Source organism: Neoarius graeffei, chromosome 24 (assembly GCF_027579695.1).
Source record: "Neoarius graeffei isolate fNeoGra1 chromosome 24, fNeoGra1.pri, whole genome shotgun sequence".
NCBI classification, from domain to species: domain Eukaryota; kingdom Metazoa; phylum Chordata; class Actinopteri; order Siluriformes; family Ariidae; genus Neoarius; species Neoarius graeffei.
The window spans coordinates 28,389,886-28,410,605 of record NC_083592.1 but is presented as its reverse complement, the minus strand read 5'-3'; the positions used below and the strand labels follow the sequence as shown (position 1 = coordinate 28,410,605).

The window sequence follows — 20,720 nt, the reverse complement described above, 5'->3', positions numbered from 1 at the left end:
AATACAGCGCGCTGACGTCATTAAGGTGCGACGCGAGGAAATAAAATAAATTCAACAAATGTTTGGGTTTTTACTGAACAAACAAACAAATAACATGAACGAGTGACTTAAAAAAAAGAATGTGGGTGTCTTTGTAAAAACTGTTTTGATTGGCTATTATAACAGAGCATGCTGCATGCTTTTTGGTTTTGTAGCGCAGAGTACCTGGCTAACTGCAGGAAGAGGTTAGCTGCACAGCTAATGTAGCCATTGCAAGGCTAACGTGGCACCGATTTTAAAACACGGCAAAACGACTTAACAGTTATACACTTACTTGTTCGGTGTTTGTTGCTGATGCGGCAGGGATGCTTGGTACGGACCCAGGCTTCAGTGACAGTTGATGTGCAAAACCTGCCCTGTACTGTCCCAAGTTGTGGAAACATTCCTCAGGAAAATGCTTCCGACAAACATACACCGTCTTAGGTAGACTTGATGGCGTATTATTGAAGTAAATAAAATTAAGCCACTGCGTCTTCAAGGGCTCTCCCGTCGTTAGTAAAAACAGACTCCTTTCTGTGTTGTCACATCCATGTACAGCGCAACTTCCATGTTTGGTGGCAACTTTTGAGCTGGGCGGGCAATCCATACAGTGGGTGGGAATCCAGAGGGGGGCGTGGGGATCATCTCCCTTGCTGACGTAGTAAAGGGAAAAGCCTATCAACGTGCCATTTTGACGCGCCATTCTCAAATGTTGACAAAGGGTGGGCATAGTTTGGTTTACACATTATGAAATTTCTAGCCACTGGGGTGACTTAAGAAGGTCAGAGGAACTCATTTTAACGTTAAAAAACCTCAGAAAGTGAAAATTTCATGCCATGGGACCTTTAAGGAATACTGAAAGTCACCTCGAAGGTGTTATCTAATCCAAGTGGTCAACTGTACACACAAACAAACAAACAAATAAATCCCACCCCAAATCAGAAAAGGTTGGGACGGTATGGAAAATGCAAACAAAAAGAAAAAAGAAAGCAGTGATTTCTAAATTTGCTTTGACTTGTATTTCATTGCAGACAGTATGAACCCAAGATATTTAACGTTTTGTCTGGTAAACCTCATTTCATTTGTTAATATACATCCATTCCTGTGTTTCAGGCCTGCACCACATTCCAAAGAAACATTGGGACAGGGCTAATTTAGGGTTAGTAATGAGGTAAAACAATTAAATAATGAAAAAGTGATTTGAAACCAGTGATGTCAACAGGTGATTGTAATCACAAATTGGTACAAAATCAGTATCCAGGAAGGCCTAGTGTTTGAGGAACAAAGATGGGCCGAGGATCTCCAGTTTGTCAACAAATGTGTGAGAAAATTATTTAAATGTTTAAAAACAATGTTCCTCAAAGAAAGAGAGGAAGCAGTGGAGATTTTACCCTCTACACTGCAAAATATCATTAGATGATTCAAGGAATCTGGAAGAATTTATCTGCGTAAAGTGCAAGGGCTCAAGCCTAAGCTGAACACCTGTGATCTCGATCCCTCAGACAGTACTGCATCAAGAACCATCATTCATCTATCGCTGATATAACCACATGGGCTTGGGATTACTTCAAACTTTTGTCAAGTACTACAATACGGAGTTACATCCACAAATGCCAGTTAAAACTTTACTGTACAAAAGGGAAAGCCTTATGTTAATTGTGTCCAGACACACAGTCAATTTCTCTGGGCTCAGTGGCATCTGGGACAGATCATCACACAGTGGAAACATCTTTTGTGGTCAGATGAATCAGTATTCCAGGTCTTTTTTTGTAAGAAATGGACGCTCTGGACCAAAGAGGAAAAGGACCATCCAGACTGTTACCAGCGACAAGGCCAAAAGCCAGAGCTTGTCATGGTATGGGGTTGTGTCAGTGCCCTTGGTAAAGGTAACTTACACTTCTGTGATGGCAGCATTAATGCAGAAAAGTACTTGTGGATTTTGGAGCAACATATGCTGCCTTCAAGGTGACCTTTTTTCCAGGAATATTTCAACAAGACAATGCAAAACCACATTCTGCACACATTACAAAGGCATGGCTGTAGAAGAAGAGGGTGTCTGTCCCCAATAGAGAATGTGTGGTGAATTTTGAAATGAACAATGTGATAATGACGACCCCGTACTGTCGCACACCTAAAGACCTGTTTGCAGGAAGAATGGGACAAAATAACACCTGAAACACTTCATCACTTGGTGTCTTCAGTCCCTAAACATCTTTTAAGTGTTATGAGAAGGAATGGCAACATTATAAAAGTGGTAAATGCTTTATCGTCCCAACTTTTTTGAAATGTGTTGCAAGCATTAAAATTGAAAATGTGTTTATTTTTGAAAAAAAAAAAACTAATGAGGTAAAATATCAAATAATGTGCTGTTGTACTGTTTTGAGTGCAATACGGGTCAAAGATTATTTACAAATCATTGTTTTCAGTTTTAATTTCATCATACCGTCCCAACTTTTTCTGATTTTGGGTCGTATATTAAAGCTGTGTGTTACTCAGTTCCACACATTGATCAACATTTTAACTTAATTCACACAGTGTCTGTAAAAGCGCACGACTATCATTTGTGAAAAGTTCCCCCCAACAGACCCGCCCATCTCATGATTTGCCTTTTAAAGAAAGAGGGAAGAGCTGAGCAGGTGTCTTTCAGCTGAAGTCAAAAATAATTTCAGGGTCAGGAAAACATAGACAGAAACTTAGAAGGATGTCAATATTATCTACTGTGAATCACAATTCCTCTAAAAGGTCTTCAAAATATGATCCAGAAACAGTTTTCAATATTACACGCTGCTCCTCTGTAAGTATGTTACAAAGCATGTGTTAAACATCCTACTCAAGCAGGAAGTAAATTCATGAATTTTCTATCAAACTGTGAGATTACAATGATGAACACTGTCCTCTTCTCCAGTTCCACCACTGTAAGAAATGCTGTGCTATAGATAGTTTTCACGACGTCACAGAGTCGGGGATTCCCTAGTGGCGGCCATCTTGCGGGTCAAGCTTACCGTACGGGTCACTGAGCACACATTGTAAGGCGCGAGTACAAAGTCTTCAAAAGAACCCAAGCAGGCTATTTAAAGCTAACAATGGTGCACACCTGTTGTATTCATGGCTGTCGTAATAGGTCAGATGATGAAGTTAAGCGGAGCTTTTATGGAATTCCCACTGTACGGGAGCACGAAGGCGAGCAAACAAAGAAGCTCAGCATACAAAGGAGAAATCTATGGCTTGCGAGAATCAACCGCAAGGATTATCAGCCTTCCAAACACAGTAAAGTCTGCTCCAATCATTTTATAAGTGGTAAGTTGTTTAAATAAACAATCAATTGTGTTTAAGTTTGTTTTTCGAAACCAAAACATCATGTGAACAATCTCTGGAGAATGCCTAACTGGAACCGCTGAGTGTACGTTTACATTGTAATGTACACTTAATATCGCTCGTTTGTCACGTTTCTATTTGAAACTGGTCACTTCACTCACGCAAGGGTCATTTTTGAAAAACATTTTAGGTCTATTCTGTATGAATAGACCTAAAATAGACCTGAAATAGTTTAAATTGTTAAGCCCTGCATAGTCACTTGAAAATGCATCTTTGTCCACTTCGTAGGGGTCAATTCCCCCAATCAAGGCCAGTTTGGCTGCATACCGTTGTCGTGAGATGTCGTCTAATGTATCTATATACTTCCGTTTGCTTGATTTTGCCGACATTGATCTTTATTTTAGAAAACTGACTATATAACTTCATAAATTCATCCGAGATAACATAGCCGGTAATGGCGATGGTCCGTTTTGTTTGCCCCACAAGATGGTGGCTGGAGGGCGTTCCCCGGAATGCTGTGATGTCAGTGAAAACTATCTATAAAAGAACTTGAAATACAACTGTGACTCACATGAGACTGACCATTCATTATGAACAATAACAATCTTATATCTATCAATTTCTTGAATATTTTCTCATTGTTTTACTATCCTTGAGAGGACCTTTGTCTGACATACACTAAATGGCCAAAAGTTTACGGACACTGGAGCATCACACATACTCTTATAATAACCTCCACTCTTCTGGAAAGGCTTTCCACTAAATTTTGGAGCATGGCTTGAGGATTTGTGCTCATTCAGCTTGGGGTCTGGTACTAATGTCATGCCAGATGGTCTGTGGTGCAGTCAGTGTTCCAGTTCATACCAAAGGTGTTCAGTAGGGTTGAGGTCATGGCTCTGTGCGGACCACTTGAGTTCTTACCCTCCAACTTTGGCAAACCATGTCTTCATGGAGCTTGCTTTGTAAACAGTATTGGAACATGTTTGGGCGTTCACGTTCAAGTGAAGGAAAATTGTAATGCTACAGACATTCTATACAACTGTGTGCTTTCAAATTTGTGGCAACAGTTTGGGGAAGAACCATATATGGGTGCGATGGTCAGGTGTCCACAAACTTTTGGCCAAAAAGTGTTGTGCCTACATTTAAATTAGCCAAAATGTCCCCACAAGGTCAAACCTGTCCATTATTCCCCCCTTCTCTCTCTCTCTCTCTCTCTCTCTCACACACACACACACACACACACACACACACACACACACACACACACACACACCTCCAGCTGCAGTCTCTGGGTCGTTGAGCAGGAAGGCCATGTGGTAGTTTCCAACATGACATGGGTAGAGTTTCTCAAGCTCACACAGTGGAGGGTAGTGGGTCACAAATAGGGTCAGACACCTCACCTGAAACACAGTCAATAACATATAAAATATTCATAAATAAATCAATCAAATAATTGTTATTCCACAAAATCGAATCGTACATGAGCTGATAGCCGACGAGGCACGTAATGCCGAGTCGGCTATAAGCCATGTACGACGAGATTGAGTGGAATACCTTTTATTCTATCCACATTCACTGGATTTTGAGAAACAGAGCATTTTTGTTTTTTTGCAAATTTGATAAATAAAAACTTTATACAAAATGTCTGACAAAGTAATTTCTGCTTAGAATGTAAACAAACCAGTGAAATGACAGGAGCAATTTGTGAAAAATACTATAATAATGATTCTTGAAGGAAAAAAAAAAGACACGTTCTTACTATCAAATACTTTTATTCCATATTTTGTTGCTTTTTTTGTATTTTCTGGGGGCTTTGTTTTTGAGTAGAGTTTTTATTTCATCCTCGATTGGGTCAGCAACATGCTCCGCCATTTTGTTTTTCCTCTACTCATGGTATATGAGCTGACATCCTAGTAGTAGAGTAGCCAATCAGAGCGTGTAATTGCTCATATCCAGTGAATGTGGATAGAATAAATCACTGATATCTTGGAAAGGGAAAAAAAAAGGATCAGACACTCAGTTTTTGAAAATTGTTTGCTGATCACCACAATGTTGGATACCAAACTCCATTAACAGAAGTTAATATTCATGCCTCTGTAAATGAATAGCTATAATCTAAGGAAAGAAAAGCATTATTACACAGAGCACAAGAATAGATCACTATTGCCTGAGAGGAAAAATATATAGCGATTTTTTAAAAAATAAGCACATGATTAAAATATTTTGAATCTGGCTACGGTGTATCAAAATTGGAGAGGATGTTGAGAGGATGCAAAACATCTGCTGAGTAAACCTGGCATTTCAATTTTACTGATTACATTTATTGTCTTGACATTTAGTCCAATAATCTGCTTCCTGCAGAACGGGAAAGAGCACATATGTTCATCTACAATGGATACATCAACACACCCCTGTTAAAACTGCAGAGTTTTTGAGATACAAAAAAGTTAAATCAAAATAAACCATGTCAGATATTTTTCCACCTTTAATGTGATATAGCAGGCAATAAAATTCAAGTGAAAACAAATAGGACATTTTTAGGGTTTAAAAAAAGAAGAAAAAAGGAGCATCTGACTGTGCTTAGAATTAACCAATTACATACATACATACATACATACATACATACACACATATAAAATGTGTGTGCGCGTATATACACATACACACACTTGTGTGTGTGTATATATATATATATATATATATATATATATATATATATATATACACATACACACACACATACACACACACACACACAGTAATTATTTTTATAATTAGAAAGTATCCTTCTTTTGTTTTTAGAAATACCATAAAAAGACTTCTGCACAGGACTAATTTTTTTTTACTATTAATAAAACCCCGATTCCAAAAAAGTTAGAATTAACCAATTACATACATACATACATACACACACACACATATAAAATGTGTGTGCGCGTATATACACATACACACACTTTGTGTGTGTGTGTATATATATATACACACATACACACACTTTGTGTGTGTGTATATATATATACACACATACACACACTTTGTGTGTGTGTGTGTGTGTGTGTGTGTGTGTGTGTGTGTGTGTGTGTGTATATATATATATATATATATATATATATATATATATATATATATATATATACACACACACACACACACACACACACATACACACACACAGTAATTATTTTTATAATTAGAAAGTATCCTTCTTTTGTTTTTAGAAATACCATAAAAAGACTTCTGCACAGGACTAATTTTTTTTTACTATTAATAAAACCCCGATTCCAAAAAAGTTGGGACAAAGTACAAATTGTAAATAAAAACGGAATGCAATAATTTACAAATCTCAAAAACTGATATTGTATTCACAATAGAACATAGACAACATATCAAATGTCGAAAGTGAGACATTTTGAAATTTCATGCCAAATATTGGCTCATTTGAAATTTCATGACAGCAACACATCTCAAAAAAGTTGGGACAGGGGCAATAAGAGGCTGGAAAAGTTAAAGGTACAAAAAAGGAACAGCTGGAGGACCAAATTGCAACTCATTAGGTCAATTGGCAATAGGTCATTAACATGACTGGGTATAAAAAGAGCATCTTGGAGTGGCAGCGGCTCTTAGAAGTAAAGATGGGAAGAGGATCACCAATCCCCCTAATTCTGCGCCGACAAATAGTGGAGCAATATCAGAAAGGAGTTCAACAGTGTAAAATTGCAAAGAGTTTGAACATGTCATCATCTACAGTGCATAATATCATCAAAAGGTTCAGAGAATCTGGAAGAATCTCTGTGCGTAAGGGTCAAGACCGGAAAACCATACTGGGTGCCCGTGATCTTCGGGCCCTTAGACGGCACTGCATCACATACAGGCATGCTTCTGTATTGGAAATCATAAAATGGGCTCAGGAATATTTCCAGAGAACATTATCTGTGAACACAATTCACCGTGCCATCTTCCGTTGCCAGCTAAAACTCTATAGTTCAAAGAAGAAGCCGTATCTAAACATGATCCAGAAGCACAGACGTCTTCTCTGGGCCAAGACTCATTTAAAATGGACTGTGGCAAAGTGGAAAACTGTTCTGTGGTCAGACGAATCAAAATTTGAAGTTCTTTATGGAAAACAGGGACGCCGTGTCATTCGGACTAAAGAGGAGAAGGATGACCCAAGTTGTTATCGGCGCTCAGTTCAGAAGCCTGCATCTCTGATGGTATGGGGTCGCATTAGTGCGTGTGGCATGGGCAGCTTACACATCTGGAAAGACACCATCAATGCTGAAAGGTATATCCAGGTTCTAGAGCAACATATGCTCCCATCCAGACGACGTCTCTTTCAGGGAAGACCTTGCATTTTCCAACATGACAATGCCAAACCACATACTGCATCAATTACAGCATCATGGCTGCGTAGAAGAAGGGTCCGGGTACTGAACTGGCCAGCCTGCAGTCCAGATCTTTCACCCATAGAAAACATTTGGCGCATCATAAAACAGAAGATACGACAAAAAAGACCTAAGACAGTTGAGCAACTAGAATCCTACATTAGACAAGAATGGGTTAACATTCCTATCCCTAAACTTGAGCAACTTGTCTCCTCAGTCCCCAGACGTTTACAGACTGTTGTAAAGAGAAAAGGGGATGTCTCACAGTGGGAAACATGGCCTTGTCCCAACTTTTTTGAGATGTGTTGTTGTCATGAAATTTAAAAATCACCTAATTTTTCTCTTTAAATGATACATTTTCTCAGTTTAAACATTTGATGTCATCTATGTTCTATTCTGAATAAAATATGGAATTTTGAAACTTCCACATCATTGCATTCCGTTTTTATTTACAATTTGTACTTTGTCCCAGCTTTTTTGGAATCGGGGTTGTATATGTATATATCACGGGCGATTGCTCTAAGACAACGAGGGAGACTCAGCCTCCTCTAAAAATGACGAACATCATGTAGGATGAATTGCGCTACGCTTATGTTATAGCCGACCATATAACATTGCTATTTCAGATCCAGAATCAGAAATATATGTGCTCAACCCAACTACAGTGTGAAATCATTCCGTTATAACTTTCCCCAGTTCGCCTAATGCGTGCTTGAGTTTTTCCCCCTCGTGACAACGTGATGCAGTCCAGCCTCAGTGGACTTCAATGGCATTTGGGAGCTATGCGCTTTCAATATCAAAATGCAAGACGATTATTGGACAAATACTGCGAAAACGCCCGCCCACCGGACTCCCAGCCTCAGTGGACTTCAATGGCATTTGGGAGCTATGCACTTTTCAATCTCAAAATGCAAGACGGTTATTGGACAAATACTGCGAAAATGCCCGCCCACGGACTCCGAGCCTCACAGTGGGAGGGACATGGCAAAGCTTTCCGCGAGGAGACTGGTGATTGGTGAAAGCAGCCGGATATTTTCTTTGATTGACAGCTCGTTTCAAATATAGACAGGCAGCGGTGAATTTCAGTTCAGTCCCATGCGGATTCGCAAGTGCTGTGGTGTATTGTAAGAGATCAGCTTACATTTCGATTTCATTCATTACATACGGTTTCTACCAGCTTTTTTAGTTTGTATATATTTTCATTGTAAATAAAGTGTAAATATAGTGTTGTCAAGTTTGCTATCTTAGTTCCAGAAATTTCGTTTATTTGAGTGACTGAACTTGAACTTGAGGGGGCTAGTCAGCTAGCAAGAAAGCTGCGCACGGATGCCAAGCATTGCTGATTTAATTTTGGCGAAGCCATTTGCCAGTCTTCCTTTCGAGGAAAAAATTAAAATTAAAGAGCAGGGTAGACCAACGCCTCAAATTGACTTGGTGAAAAAGGTAGGGAATAATACTCGTTCCTTTCAGCTCTCCTGGTACGAGAAAGTGAATTGGCTAACAGCAAGTGACCCACATCAACAACAGTAAATAGGCTACTTTAGTAATATGTCATGGATGGACCAAAAATATAGAATCTATTTAAAATGTTTATGCTGAGTATATTATATTGGAATATATATTTCTCCGGATATGAATTAAACACAGCTACAATTTGGAAAACATTTTTAAACAAAAACACAGCCGAGAACATTTCACACTACAGACCTGGATTAAAAGTGAAGGGTTATCAAAATTGTCAATAAAACATTTCTCAGTCAAAATAAGTAAAATATAGGGAAAGTGTCATTGAATGAAATGTGTGGCACCCAGCTCCATGTTTGGCTCCCCAAGGTCAGTGCTTGTGCCTATTCCAGAACACTCTGCTGTTACTGCTGAGGTTCCTGACAAAGAGCTGCTTTCAATAATGATCAATTTTTAAACAACATGCCACAATTTTAAAATATAAAATGTTAAAATATACCCCCCCCCCCCCCCAACACCACCATCATGTATATTGGACAGTAGGCTAATGGGCCAAAAGAACCTGTTATTTCACAGTTTGTGACCCTGCCAACAATCAGCCAGATCAGAGGCAAGAGTATGGGCAAAATTGATGTGTTTTTTCTTTTTTCTTTTAAAATCTGGAAATATCGTAACCGACCAGCCTCCCCTGTTTGAAAGACTACCAGCCGCCACTGATATATATGAAGCAGTGAACACACACACACACACACACACACACACACACACACACACACACACACACACACACAGAGCAGTGGGCAGCCATGCTAACAGCGCCCGGGGAGCAGTTGGGAGTTAGGTGCCTCGCTCAAGGGCACGTCAGCCCAAGGCCGTCCCATATTAACCTAACCGCATGTCTTTGGAGTGCGGGGGAAACCGGAGCACCCGGAAGAAACCCACGCAGACACAGGGAGAACATGCAAACTCCACACAGAAGGGCCCTTGACGGCTGCTGGGTTCGAACCCAGAACCTTCTTGCTGTGAGGCGACCGTGCTAACCACTACTCGTCTGCAGTTTGCTAAAGATCTGCAGAAGGCTATTGGAAAAACGTTTTGTGGACGGATGAGACCAAAATAGAACTTTCTGGTTTAAATGAGAAGCATTATGCTTGGAGAAAGGAAATCGCTGCATTCCAGCATAAACATAAGAGCTGAAGCTGTTCTGTACGGAGGAACGGGCTAAAATTCCTCCAAGCCGGTGTGCAGGACTGATCAACAGTTACCGGAAACGTTTAGTTGCAGTTATTGCTGCACAAGGGGGTCACACCAGATACTGAAAGCAAAGGTTCACATACTTTTGCCTCTCACAGATATGTAATATTGGATCATTTTCCTCAATAAATAAATGACCAAGTATAATATTTTTGTCTCATTTGTTTAACTGGGTTCTCTTTATCTACTTTTAGGACTTGTGTGAAAATCTGATGATGTTTTAGGTCATATTTATGCAGAAATATAGAAAATTCTAAAGGGTTCACAAACTTTCAAGCACCACTGTAAATAAAGATACAAATTTTGTTGTCTAGTGGTCAGCCCGTCTGGGGCTCTAGTCAAGACAGAGAGAAACATGGATAATCTGCAGTATTTGGCTCAAAACCTGCAGTCCTGCGTTAGACTGCGGTCAATGAAAAACAATTTCACTTTCCAGCATGACAACAACAAAAACAAATAACCCAAGTCAACTAAGGAACGGCTTCAGAAGAAGAAAACAGACATTTTGTAATGGCCCAGTCAGAGCTCAGATCTAAATCCAACCACAACCAGTGGAGTTTGATAGATCTGGAACATTTCTGCAAAGAAGAATGGAATAAAATTGCCAAACCAAGATGGCAGACTGTTACCCAGACTGAGTGTTGTACAACAAACAAACTGTACTTTAACAAAAAGTAAAGGGGTGTGCACACTTGTACAACCAGGTTAAGCTTGCTTGTTTGTTTGTTTGTTTTTCGAATACGTTTCAATTTGTTTTGCACTTCAGTTTTGTTGGTTGCAATATCAGAGCTTGGAAAAAGATCTGATATGATTCATCTTTCATTTCATTAGGGCAATATTAGGTTTTATTACCTCCGCCAAGGAGGTTATGTTTTTGGTAGTGTTGGTTTGTTTGTTTGTTGGTTTGTCTATTAGCAACATTACGGAAAAAGTTATGAACGGATTGCTCTGAAATTTTTTCCAGGAAGTGTGACTGGGTGCAAGTAACAATCCATTACATTTTGGTGGTGATCCAGATCACCTTCTGGATCCTGGAATTTTTTAAAGGATCCTTGGCGGAGGTCTGCGCTCTCCGAGTGCTTTTCTAGTTTATTTTTAATATTATTTGTGTCATATATTCTTTTTGCAATTTTCTAGCTTTTCGTCGAAAAGCTAGATAAAAGTGTCATGTTGATAAAGATGTACAGTGGTGCTTGAAAGTTTGTGAACCCTTTCGAATTTTCTATATTTCTGCATAAATATGACCTAAAACATCATCAGATTTTCACACAAGTCCTAAAAGTAGATAAAGAGAACCCAGTTAAAAAAATGAGAAAAAAATATTATACTTGGTCATTTATTTATTGAGGAAAATGATCCAATATTACATATCTGTGAGAGGCAAAAGTATGTGAACCTTTGCTTTCAGTATCTGGTGTGACCCCCTTGTGCAGCAATAACTGCAAATAAACATTTCCGGTAACTGTTGATCAGTCCTGCACACCGGCTTGGAGGAATTTTAGCCCATTCCTCCATAGAGAACAGCTTCAACTCTGGGATGTTGGTGGGTTTCCTCCCATGAACTGCTCGCTTCAGGTCCTTCCACAACATTTCCATTGGATTAAGGTCAGGACTTTGACTTGGCCATTCCAAAACATTAACTTTATTCGTCTTTAACCATTCTTTGGTAGAACGACTTGTGTGCTTACGGTCATTGTCTTGCTGCATGACCCACCTTCTCTTGAGATTCAGTTCATGGACAGATGTCCTGACATTTTCCTTTAGAATTCGCTGGTATAATTAAGAATTCATTGTTCCATCAATGATGGCAAGCTGTCCTGGCCCAGATGCAGCAAAACAGGCCCAAACCATGATACTACCACCACCACGTTTCACAGATGGGATAAGGTTCTTATGCTGGAATGCAGTGTTTTCCTTTCTCCAAACATAACGCTTCTCATTTAAACCAAAAAGTTCTATTTTGGTCTTATCTGTCCACAAGACATTTTTCCAATAGCCTTCTGGCTTGTCCACGTGATCTTTAGCAAACTGCAGACAAGCAGCAATGCTCTTTTTGGAGAGCAGTGGCTTTCTCTTTGCAGCCCTGCCATGCACACCATTGTTGTTCAGTGTTCTCCTGATGGTGGACTCATGAACATTGGTTAATGTGAGAGAGGCCTTCAGTTGCTTAGAAGTTACCCTGGGGTCCTTTGTGACCTCGCCGACTATTACACACCTTGCTCTTGGCGTGATCTTTGTTGGTCGACCACTCCTGGGGAGGGTAACAAGGGTTTTGAATTTCCTCCATTTGTACACAATCTGTCTGAATGTGGATTGGTGGTGTCCAAACTCTTTAGAGATGGTTTTGTAACCTTTTCCAGCCTGATGAGCATCAACAACGCTTTTTCTGAGATCCTCAGGAATCTCCTTTGGTCGTGCCATGACACACTTCCACAAACGTGTTGTGAAGATCAGACTTTGATAGATCCCTGTTCTTTAAATAAAACAGGGTGCCCACTCACACCTGATTGTCATCCCATTGATTGAAAACACCGGATTCTAATTTCACCTTCAAATTAACTCCTAGAGGTTCACATACTTTTGCCACTCACAAATATGTAATATTGGATCATTTTCCTCAATAAATAAATGACCAAGTATGATATTTTTGTCTCATTTGTTTAACTGGGTTGTCTTTACCTACTTTTAGGACTTGTGTGAAAATCTGATGATGTTTTAGGTCATATTTAATTAGAAATATAGAAAATTCTAAAGGGTTCACAAACTTTCAAGCACCACTGTATGTACAGAACTACACTTATAATGTAAAAGATAGCACAATTTTAAAACATAAGCCATTATTATTTATCAGCAGTAATTTATAGTATGACTTAAGCATCAGCAACTAAAAACCTACCCAAGACCTACCAGAATAGCATTAGCACCAGCATCAACAAAGCAGGAGCTCCAAGTTAATTAACATTCCAGAAAGTAAACATCAGCTACACGATAATGACTAAAATAATAATCACAGTTATTTGGTGCAATGTCATCATTTATCATGATTACTCAGCCAATTTAGGAACAAAACTGTTTCATTTCATGTTATTTTAAAAAACAGCATTTTCTTTCACTTTAAAAGATTGTATTCCTGAATAAATCCAAGACTCATCCTTAGTCATATTATCTGAGTATTAACAGTAAATACAAACAGCAGTAAACAGATCCGACGATTACTACTACTACTACTACTAATAATAATAATAATAATCTCCCTTGTCCAGCACTGTTGCCAGGTCAAAGTCCATGTGGACCCTACTGATCTACAGGTCATATTAATTGGAGCATAGTTTTATACCGGATGCCCTTTCTCCCATTTCTGGGCTTAGGAAACAACCATTCACATACACATTCACACCTACGGGCAATTTAGAGTAGCCAGTTAACCTAACCTGCATGTCTTTGGACTGTCGGGGAAACCGGAGCACCCAGAGGAACCCCACACAGACACGGGAAGAACATGCAAACTCCGCACAGAAAGGCCCCTGTCAGCCACTGGGCTCGAACCCAGAACCTTCTTGCTGTGAGGTGACAGTCAAATGTCTTGATTTCATTGGATAAGAATACACATCAGATGTTACAATTTAAAGTAAATTAAAAAAAAATGTAACACACAATAATTACAATATTTACAATTATGAAAAAACTACAAAATTAACAAAAATTATACAGCTAAATTATATTTAAATAACCTATTAAAAAAAAAACCATCCTTAAAACATTCAGTGTTTATCTTAGGTCTTATACAGGTTCTATTGGTAAGATGGTCAAATAATTATAAGTAGCAAGAAAGCTATGGAAGGAAGCTATGATCTCCATTTTTAATTTTATTAAAAAGGCATCAGTCACACTTCTCCAAAAGCTCCAAGATGTTAAAACTAGTTGATGTAGAACGTTTCTTACAGCACCTTTTAAAAAAGCATTGGACAACAGTAAGATCTGAAACACTTGCAGCGGAAACTGGAAGGCCATACAATATTTTCGGGAGAACTATCGCATGAAAAAAACGATGATCTACTTCATCCTGTGTGTAACCTTCTTTGTGCAAACTTCTAATTACAAATAAGCATTTGTTAGCTTCCTACAGCTTTTCCTTAACATGAACACTAACTTTACGGTTATTCTGAAAAGTTACTCCTAAAACAGACACACTACTATACTGCCTGATAGTATACAACATTGAAAAGTCAATAACATTACCTTTCGTGCATAAAACTAATTCCTTACATTTAGTGATAGTACAATGCATCAAATTTTCCTTGGGCCAGGCCATAAACTTTGGTAGAGCTCCATCAGATTTAGCTGGCAAATCTCTTGACACAGAAACTAAAATTGTAGAATCATCAGCATACACTGTGTGCACAATTATTAGGCAAGTTGTACTCCTGAGGATTCATTTTATTGTTGAACAAATACAGTGCTCTCAGGCAATCCAAATTGTTAATAAACCGAAAACCTGAATGGTTAAGAAAGGAAAAGGGAGTTTAGGCTTTCTCAGGGGAATATATAGGTGTGCACAATTATTAAGCAGCATCTACCGTGTCCAAAATCGCTCACTCGTTCACTACTCCCTATATAAGGAATTACTATATAGAGGACTATATACGGTGTAGCAGTGGATCGTGTGACCAGCTTCAAATTCCTGGGGATCCACATCTCGCAGGACCTCACCTGGACAACCAACTGCTCCAACCTAGTCAAGAAGGCTCACCAGCGTCTCTTTTTCTTGAGGACTCTGAAGAAAAACCATCGCTCTTCAGACATCCTGGTGAACTTCTACTGCTGTACCATCGAGAGCATTCTAACCAACTGTATTACAGTCTGGTATGGGAACTGCTCCGTTTCGGACCAGAAGGCACTGCAGGTGGTGGTGAAAATCGCCCAGCGTGTCGTGGGAGCCTCACTTCCTGCTATGGAGGACATCTACAGGAAGTGATGTCTCAGGAGAGCCATAAACGTCAACAAAGACTCCTGCCACCCAGCATACAAACTGTTCACTCTCCTGCCCTCTGGAAGGCGCTACAGAAGCCTTCGGACCAAAACCACCAAGTTCAGGAAGAGTTTTTTCCCCTTCAGCTGTCTCACTGCTGAACTCCGTCCACACACACACACACCCCAACCAAACTAAACTGACTTGAACTGACTTCACTGCACTACTGTTTATTCATACCGCATTTTGTATATACTGCAAATATCTATATCATACCATTGCACTATTGTACATTTGTACATACTGTAAATATCTATATCATTGTACCATTCCATACCCTGTAATTTCTGTACATTTATATATTACACTTACGTTATTTACTTCTGGTTAGATGCAATCTGCATTTCGTTGCCTTGTATCTGTGACATGTGCAATGACAAAGTTGAATCTAATCTAATATAGAGACCTCATTGGTAAAATTAAAAAAATGTTTTCAGACACTTGCCCGTCACGCTGGTATTTACATCATTGCTGTCACACAATTAAAAAGTGCCAGATCAGTCGGCTGGTGGGTTTTCAAAATAATAAATACATGCATGTATTTTTGTGATCAATACATATTATACTGAGCGCATTTCCCACATTAATCAATCAATCAATACAAAGTATCTGCATCTTTCAGTTTTTCTTTTAAATCAAGGCTGAATACTTTCTTCTTTGCCGCTGCCTTTTATTAAATCAAATTTGAGACCTTTGATTTCTTTCAGCGCGACCGCAATGCATGATGGGATATATTGCTTTGGTTAGTGACCATCGTTGTGCACTACTTTTCGTGATGCATTGTGGGATACTTTGAGTGCACTGTATAGGTAGGGTGTAAATAATCCTCACTAAGGTTTCGGACAGCACTACAAAATGGCGTCCTCACCATATAGTGAGTACGGAGCGATTTCGGACACAGTCTTAGTGTGCAGAATTATGATGTAACTAAATGAAGAGCTAAAATTTTCCCATCTCACTTGTTTATTTTAATTTTTAGAGTAAATGCCTCATCTAATCTCATTATCTGTAGCCGCTTTATCCTGTTCTACAGGGTCACAGGCAAGCTGGAGCCTATCCCAGCTGACTACGGGGGAAAGGCGGGGTACACCCTGGACAAGTCGCCAGGTCATCATAGGGCTGACACATAGACACAGACAACCATTCACACTCACATTCACACCTACGGTCAATTTAGAGTCACCAGTTAACCTAACCTGCATGTCTTTGGACTGTGGGGGAAACCGGAGCACCCGGAGGAAACCCACGCGGACACGGGGAGAACATGCAAACTCCGCACAGAAAGGCCCTCGCCGGCCACGGGGCTCAAACCTGGACCTTCTTGCTGTGAGGTGACAGCGCTAACCACTACATCACTGTGCCGCCCTAGAGTAAATGTAACAAATAAATAACTCAGAATTAACAAATAAAACACTTTTGGCATTTCAAAAATATTCAGTGACCAATACAGCCAGCCTTCTTTTCAATAACTGCTATGAGCCTTCCATCCATGGAGTCGGTTAGTTTTTTGATTTGTTTACAATCAACTTTTTGTGCAGCAGCAACCACGGCCTCCTGAATGCTGTTCAGAGTGGTGTATTGTCTTCCCTCACTGTAAATCTCATGTTTAAGAAAAGTTCTCAATAGGGTTTAAGTCAGGTAAGGAAGGGGTCCATGTCATTACTCGGTCATCTTTAAGGCCTATACTGGCTCGCCAAGCAGTGGAGTACTTGGATGCATGTGATGGTGCGTTGTCCTGCATAAAAATCATGGCCTTCTTGAATGATGCAGACTTCTTCCTGTACCACTGCTTGAATAATTTATCTTCTAAAAACCGGCAGAAGGTTTGGGAGTTGATTTTAAGTCCATCTTCAACCTGAAATGGTCCAAGTAGCTCATCCTTAATAATAGCAGCCCATACCAGTACCCCTCCTCCACCTTGCTGGCGTCTGAGTCGAAGTGGTACTGTGTGTCTGTTAGTTCTCCAGCCACGGGTCCATCCATCTGGTCCATCAAGAGTCACACTCATTTCATCAGTCCATAAAACCTTTGAAAAATCTGTCTTCAGACATTTCTTGGCCCAATGTCGACGTTTCAACTTGTGAGTTTTGTTTAGTGGTGGTCGTGTTTCAGCCTTCCTTACCTCTGAGCACCAAACAACTTGTACTTCTGGACACTCCAGATAGGTTGCAGTTCTGCAATATGGTGGCACCGGAGGATAATGGGTTTCTGGTAGCTTCATGTTTAATCCTTCTCAAGCCTGTTGCAGTTAATTTGCATCTTTTCTTCTACACACATTTTTTTTTGCGACCCTGTTGACCATTTACAACAAAACATTTGATTGTCTGTGGTCACGTTTCAATAGCTTAGCTATTTCAAGAATGTGGCATCCCTCTGATAGGCATTTTGCAATTTTTTTTTTTAAAGATATTTTTTGGGCTTTTTTTTTCACCTTTATTATTGGATAGGACAGTGTAGAGACAGGAAATGAGCAGGAGAGACAGACGGGGAGGGATCGGGAAATGACCTCGGGCCGGAATCGAACCCGGGTCGCCCAGATTTATGGTATGGCGCCTTATCCACCTGAGCCACGACGCCCCCGCATTTTGCAATTTTTGTCTTTTCAGCATCTCTTAAATCTCTTTTTTGGCTCATTTTGCCCGAGATAAAGAAGTTGCCTAATAATTATGCACACCTTAATATAGGGTGTTCATGACTTTAGGCCACACCCTCCCTTATTACACAAATACCACCTGGGAATGCTTAAATCCAATTAGCATTCAAGTTCAAAATGGCGCAGGGTCTGTTTACTTCCGGTTTCGGGTGACGTCAGTGAAAGGGGTCTATATAGAGATCTTGCAGTCACGTGACCGGAAAGTACACAACCGCCATCGTGTCGGTCAAAAACACCGCTGAATACTGCTGCACTCGTGTACAGAATGGATCAATTTCAACCAACGGACTACACGGCTCATTTTTCTAATGAACAGATAACTAGATATATGTCTAAAATAAACGATCTACAGATTTGTGACCCTTATGGCTTTCCGGACGGAGTTTTCACGACCGGATTTTGAACTGCCAGCGGAATACCCGGACGTGTATGATTACCTCATCAACTTTCCCTCGCTGTTCAGTGGTGAAGCACTGCGTGCTTCTAAATCTCTGGACAGTTTTCTTTACAGAAATTCAGGATTTGTCAGCGACTCAGATGTGGCATCTTGTAAACAAGAAAATGATCCTCACTGGATGGGTAAGTCACCTTAAGTATTGAGTATAGCACTGACCAGCCGATTATAGAATAAGGTAATTCCAGTTGTAATTCCAAATCGTCCGTGTTGTTTACATGGATCTGGCGTTGGAGAGGTAGAGGCTTGGCAGTGGAGGTTTGAGTAGCTGTTTTCTGAGCTTAGTCAACAGGCCGGCTCTGCCTGTAGCCTCGCTTTTGCTTTGGCTCCCGGCGCCGCCTCCTTCGCTTTGCTTCCGATAACAATCCACGGAGACCCCGCTGGTCTCGCAATCTGGTCTCGTCCGGAATGTTTTTTTTTTTTTTTCTCGTCCGGAATGTTGTGCATGTGATGGAAATCGCTACAAACCGTAATTTTCTGCTGGAAACCAATGTCCAGTAAGTCCATACGGTTGTAGTGGATATTGAAGTCCGGTACAGACGAACAACACGCAAAAATACACACAAAAAACATAAAAAACGTGCACAGGTAGGGAGAGCTTGTAGCCGCAGCCGTTGTAGTAGAATTGTATATAGTAGGGTTTTCCAGAAGAAAAGGTAGAAGTAAAAGCAGAAGTAGAATCAGAAGTAGAAGTAGAAGGCGGAATATGGCGTTTGACCGACAAGATGGCGTCTGTCACAATCTGGATCGGCTGTGACGTCACATGCAAGATCTCTATAGCTTGGGGTTGGAAAATGCGCGTAGAAATAATGGTAGGGTCAGAGTACTCACTTGCCTAATAACTGTGCACATGGTGTATTTAGTTAGAGACGTTTCCTTATGTCCATATAGTTCAAAATCATTTAAAAACAAGTTAAAAAGATTGGAGCCACTATCACTCCCCTGTGTGGTCCCTTTGTTAACTACTTTCCACGCACAAATAACACTATTGTACACTACTCACTGCTTTCTGTCTGCAAAAAAACTCGTATACCAATTAACCATACACGGGTTTAAAGGACAAAGTTTCAACTTTGCAACAAGGAGATTATGTTCAACATTATCAAATGCTTTTGAGAAATCCATAGTGAACAGTCGAACCGCTAAAGTGCCCTTTTTGTCTAGTGCTTCAAGAAACGATGCTGTGTTCTTAACAAGGCATTAATACAGTGCGATATGCAAACTGAGAATCATTTAAATATTCTTCGACACATTTCTTGTTAAAAATACAATATACCGTTTTTTCAAAAGTTCTAGCAATCACTTATACCTCTAAAGTTCAAATACTCCTCAGGAATATCAACTTTAGCAAGAGGATTGATATCAGACTCTTTCCAGTGTCTGGGCCAGCATTGTTGAGCAAGAGACAAATTCCAACGGTCTTAACCACAGGGGTGAGAAACCCAGCATGATCTTTCCATACCCAAAATGGGATCCTATCAGGTCGAGTAGCGGTGCACGTGATTTGTGAAAGGGCTTGAAACACTTGTGCTGTAGCAAATAGTGCTACAGTAGTTACTACAGTTGTGCTGTAGTAAGACAGTGCTACCCACTGCACCACCGTAATAATAATCATTCAAACCTAAGGACATAACACTCTCAAAAAATATACTTCTTAGAGACAAAATATACAAACAACTTACAAACTAAAAGAAACATTCTGGCTCTGTTCTGTTGGAGGCATTTTGCTAGCGTGGCTTAGGAATCTGCTACCTTATATAAACACTTGTGGTCAGAAGTTTACATGCAGTGACATGAATGTCATCTTGGATATGAATGTCATGGCAATATTTGGGCTTTCAGTCATTTCTTTGAACTGTTCTTTTTCTGTGGCAGAATGTACAGCATACAGCTTTAATTAAAAAAACAAACAAAAACAAACTATCACCCTCAGCTGAAAGGAAATTGGTTTGGATGGTCAGGAACAACCTGGGAACCACCATGGCACAGCCCTGCCATGAACTGGAAGCTGATGGATCACTGTCTACACTTCAGATCACCATGGACTAAGAGGCTGCTATCCAAGAAATAACCCCCTGCTCCAAAATTGACACCTTCAAGCTTAACTAAAGTTTGAAGCTGATCACACGGAAGAAGAAAAAGCCCTCT

The 20,720-nt window shown here is 39.9% G+C and overlaps 1 protein-coding gene across 3 annotated transcripts in view; it reads right to left on the bottom strand.

Moving 5' to 3' along the window:
* Positions 1 to 20,720, bottom strand: part of msh3 (mutS homolog 3 (E. coli)) — a 208,319-nt gene that overhangs the window by 12,957 nt on the left and 174,642 nt on the right. For all 3 annotated transcript variants that reach the window (XM_060906976.1, XM_060906978.1, XM_060906977.1), the window contains exon 22: positions 4,607 to 4,733. In XM_060906976.1, coding sequence (XP_060762959.1) covers positions 4,607 to 4,733 — 127 coding nt within the window. The remainder of the gene's footprint in view (positions 1 to 4,606; positions 4,734 to 20,720) is intronic.